This window comes from Gobio gobio, assembly GCF_949357685.1.
Source record: "Gobio gobio genome assembly, chromosome: 24".
In the NCBI taxonomy this organism is placed as follows: domain Eukaryota; kingdom Metazoa; phylum Chordata; class Actinopteri; order Cypriniformes; family Gobionidae; genus Gobio; species Gobio gobio.
This window is the reverse complement of record NC_137120.1, coordinates 305,524-310,000: the sequence shown is the minus strand read 5'-3', so window position 1 is coordinate 310,000 and position 4,477 is coordinate 305,524. Positions and strand designations below refer to the sequence as shown.

General features: G+C 45.8%; 1 protein-coding gene across 6 annotated transcripts in view; it reads right to left on the bottom strand.

Annotated features, from left to right (window-relative positions):
* The window catches only part of LOC307120473 (rab GDP dissociation inhibitor alpha), a 28,595-nt gene extending 25,630 nt beyond the window's left edge, over positions 1-2,965 (bottom strand). For 3 of the 6 annotated variants that reach the window (XM_079807511.1, XM_079807512.1, XM_079807510.1), the window contains exons 1-2: positions 2,625-2,711; positions 2,406-2,513 (exon numbers count right to left, since the gene is read on the bottom strand). In XM_079807511.1, the coding sequence (XP_079663637.1) occupies positions 2,406-2,513; positions 2,625-2,666 (150 nt within the window). In that variant the 5' untranslated portion in view covers positions 2,667-2,711. Of the gene's footprint in view, positions 1-758; positions 864-2,405; positions 2,514-2,624 lie in introns of all 6 variants that reach the window. The other 3 variants (XM_079807515.1, XM_079807514.1, XM_079807513.1) reach the window with 3 other exon arrangements.
* Between the last annotated feature and the right edge of the window lie 1,512 nt (positions 2,966-4,477).

The following is a 4,477-nucleotide window of genomic DNA, read 5'->3' as shown; positions in this document are numbered from 1 at the left end:
AACCTCACTCCCCTGATCTCAAGAGCAGTGTGTGTGTAAACCTCTCTCCTCTGATCTCAAGAGCAGTGTGTGTGTGTAAACCTCTCTCCTCTGATCTCAAGAGCAGTGTGTGTGTAAACCTCTCTCCTCTGATCTCAAGAGCAGTGTGTGTGTAAACCTCTCTCCTCTGATCTCAAGAGCAGTGTGTGTAAACCTCACTCCTCTGATCTCAAGAGCAGTGTGTGTGTAAACCTCACTCCCCTGATCTCAAGAGCAGTGTGTGTAAACCTCACTCCCCTGATCTCAAGAGCAGTGTGTGTAAACCTCTCTCCTCTGATCTCAAGAGCAGTGTGTGTAAACCTCACTCCTCTGATCTCAAGAGCAGTGTGTGTAAACCTCTCTCCTCTGATCTCAAGAGCAGTGTGTGTAAACCTCTCTCCTCTGATCTCAAGAGCAGTGTGTGTAAACCTCACTCCTCTGATCTCAAGAGCAGTGTGTGTAAACCTCTCTCCTCTGATCTCAAGAGCAGTGTGTGTAAACCTCACTCCTCTGATCTCAAGAGCAGTGTGTGTAAACCTCACTCCCCTGATCTCAAGAGCAGTGTGTGTAAACCTCACTCCCCTGATCTCAAGAGCAGTGTGTGTAAACCTCACTCCCCTGATCTCAAGAGCAGTGTGTGTAAACCTCACTCCTCTGATCTCAAGAGCAGTGTGTGTAAACCTGCAAGACTATTCTTGGGTACAGAAAACACCAGGACTGGTTTGATGAGAATGACGAACCTTCAGGGAACATTCAGGATGTTCTCGGAACGTTTAGAGAACCATAATTTATTTGGAAAGTTGATGTTCTCAGAACGTCCCGCTGGTGTCAAGGGCGTCTGATCGCTGTGAATACAGTCAGAGGCAATGCTAACTTTAGCCACATTAGCGGTTAGCTTCCTAACAAGCACATTCACAAAATATGACGTGCAGTATTTGTGTTCTGGATATGAAGTTGGATCATGAATGTGCAGATCCTGTGTTTTACTGACCCTCATGAGTAAAGCAGCCCAGAGTACATTCACACACACACACATACACACACACACATGTTTGTTTTTGTGAAATGTGAGGACATTCCATAGGCGTAATGGTTTTTATACCGTACAAACCGTATTTTCTATCCCCTTACACTGCCCCTAAACCTACCCATCACACACACACACACACACACACACACACACACACACACACACTGCCCCTAAACCTAACCCTCACAGGAGACTGTGCAGTTCACTTTCTGTGAAAAAAAACTTGTTCTGTGTGATTTATAAGCATTTTGAAAAGTGAGGACATGGGGAACGTCCTCATATTTCACCCTCTTTTTGTAATACCTGTCATACCCATGTCATTATACACATTTGTGTCCTGATATTTCACAAAAACATGCCCACACACACACACACACACACACATGTTCTAAACATACTCAGTAAACGTGACAGAAGGACCTAAACAGGATCAAAAATATCATTCTAGGTCCCCTAAAGCTCAGTTTTTTACAACTCACCAGACTGTCCGCCCTCCTCACTCACTTTCTTCCGGCAAGAAGGCGCAGAATGTCCATTCGCGTCTTTGCATTGACTTAACATGTAACTCACTCGCGCGAAACGCTTCATTCGCGTCTGGTGTGCAAGCAGCATTGGGAGCATCCCTAATGTTCTGTAAAAGTTTTGGGATTTTCGTCACCTTTAGAACTTTTAGGGAACGCTGCCCAAGGTGGTGAGAACGCCCCCTCCTGCGGGTACACGAGTGAATCCATCTAATGTTAGAGACGGGTAACCCGAAGGGTGCTTGAGCAAGCCACCGGACCCCCAATCGCCCCCTTGCAGTGTGTGTGTGTGTGTGTGTGCACTACTCACTACTCCTAGTGTGTGTGCAGTAATGTGGATGGAGTGAATGCAGAGGACACATTCCGAGGGTGGGCCACCATACCTGGCCTACACATGACACTTTCTCTAATCTTTACATGAACTGCCAGAGCATATCATCAGCCCTCCACCTCCACACATCCACCAACATCCTCCACCTCCTCACCTCCCCACCTCCACCAACATCCTCCAGGCGTCTCACCACCTCCACCTCCCCACCTCCACCAACCTCCCCCAGGTGTCTCCCCACCACACTCCTCTCCAGAGCATTAGTAGTCCCGCTGGGGAGGATCTAAGCTCGGTCTGAAGCTCTTCCTCAAGCCCTCCAGGAGAACACATGGGGAGCAGAGCTCATGCCCGACTCCTCAAGGTCTAGAGAAGAGCTCAGGGACGCTCTAGTGACCATATTCAAGAAGCATCTCGGGTCAAGAGAGTATAAGTGTGTGTGAGAGAGAGTGTGTGTGTGTTTGTGAGAGAGAGAGAGAGTGTGTGTGTGTGTGTGTGTGTGTCAGCTGACCTCCTCCAGAGGTGAAATAGAGGCACTTTCTCCTCCATAATATGGGTTAGAGTCGATATGAAGGACCTTCTTCCCGTTGACGGACATCAGTCCAGATAAAACACATTCCTGCAGATCATCATCATCATCATCATCTTCATCATCATCATCATCATCATCATCATCATCTTCATCAACACTCCTCAATAACTGAGCGTGACATGAACAGGTGTTTCTTACCTTCAGTCCCGTTCCCAGAACAATCACATCAAACTCCGGCATCCCGACGCTCGACCGTCTGCAACACACACTTCATCCGTCTGGCTCAGCTGTGTGTGTGTGTGTGATTACCTTATTATCCTAAACTCATAATCCTCACGTCATGCGAGGGTCACTGATACACACACACACACACACACACACTCTCTCTCTCTCTCTATCTCTCTCTCTCTCACACACACACACACACACACACACACTCTCTCTCTCTCTCTCACACACACACACACACACACACTCTCTCTATCTCTCTCTCTCTCTCACACACACACACACGCACACACACACACACACACTCACTCCTGCCTGATCGATTGCTCCTGTCTGCCTCCTGCTGTGTCTGTTGCTCTGTAGCTCAAGTCTGTAGCTCTGTAGAGCCTTGCTTACGTTTGAATCTTTATTTTGATATTTCCTCTTTCTTCTACTGCTAAATATAACTTACTCATCACCATACATTGTTTAAAAATTGCATATCACGTTAAATTTGACATCGCTAGCTTTTAATCTAAATCACCATCACACGTTAGCATTTCGCTAGATTGTTAGCTTGTTATCTCTGCACCCGGGTCTCCCTTTTTCTGAGTTCATAACTTGGATTAGTAAATTGTGTCCAGCAAACGATTGTGATAAGTGGTAAGTTGGATTAATCAACAAACACGGTAAGTCATGTCTTCTCCTGTCATTATCACTTGCACCGCATGCCGCATGTTCAGTATAGGCTTCTCCGCTGGCGAACAGGGCTTAACATGTGATAAATGTAAGGACATTTACATTTACATTTAGTCATTTAGCAGATGCTTTTATCCAAAGTGACTTACAAATGAGGGCAATAGAAGCAGCTAGAGCAGTCCAAGGGCAACAATATCAACAATATGAACAATAAGGAGATAGTTAGGCTGACGGAGAAGATTTCAGAATTAGAAACACACATCCATACTTTATCTGAGAGTAGTGAGGATGTAACAGCTTTAGACACTGATTTGGATGCGAATAGCTTAGTGAACTCTGTTCATTCTTCGGTTCCGGCTGCAGGGCCCTCGCAGCAGGGAAACTGGGTAACAGTGAGGCAGCATAGTCGCAGACCAAAGAACCGCTTTTCCGTTCCGGTTAGAACATCAAACAGGTTCTCCCCTCTCAGTGAAGCACCCACTGAGTGTCCTGTTGAAAGTGCCCTAGTCATTGGCGATTCTATTACACGGAACGTGAAGATAAAGACACCAGCCACCATAGTCACTTGTTTACCGGGAGCCAGAGCACCTGACATCAAAGCTAATTTAAAAGTGCTGGCTAAAGCTAATCGTAAATTCTCTAAGATTATTATTCACATCGGCACTAATGATGTTCGACTTCGCCAGTTGGAGATCACCAAAATTAACATTAAAGAGGTGTGTGAACTCGCTAGTATGATGTCAGAGGCTGTTTATTGTTCTGGTCCGCTCCCCATTAGGCGGAGTGATGAGATAGTTAGCAGACTATCATCACTCAATGGCTGGTTGTCTAAGTGGTGTCTGCAAAATAACATAGGGTTCATAGACAATTGGAAACGTTTTTGGGGCATTACCTAGTATCATGTATGCTTAATTTAGCTAAGGTTGCAAAGCCGCCCCCTCGCTTCAAAAATGGCAGGACAATCACTGCCGCTACTAAAGATTGCTTTTTAAATAATCTCCCTCATCAGTATCATCTGCTCAGCATCCCAGATAGTATAGAAGAACTCGATGTTGCAACAGAAACTATTGACTCTCTCTTTTCCAGTACTTTAGACACAGTTGCTCCTCTGCGCTTAAAGAAGATTAAAGAAAATAGTCCAACGC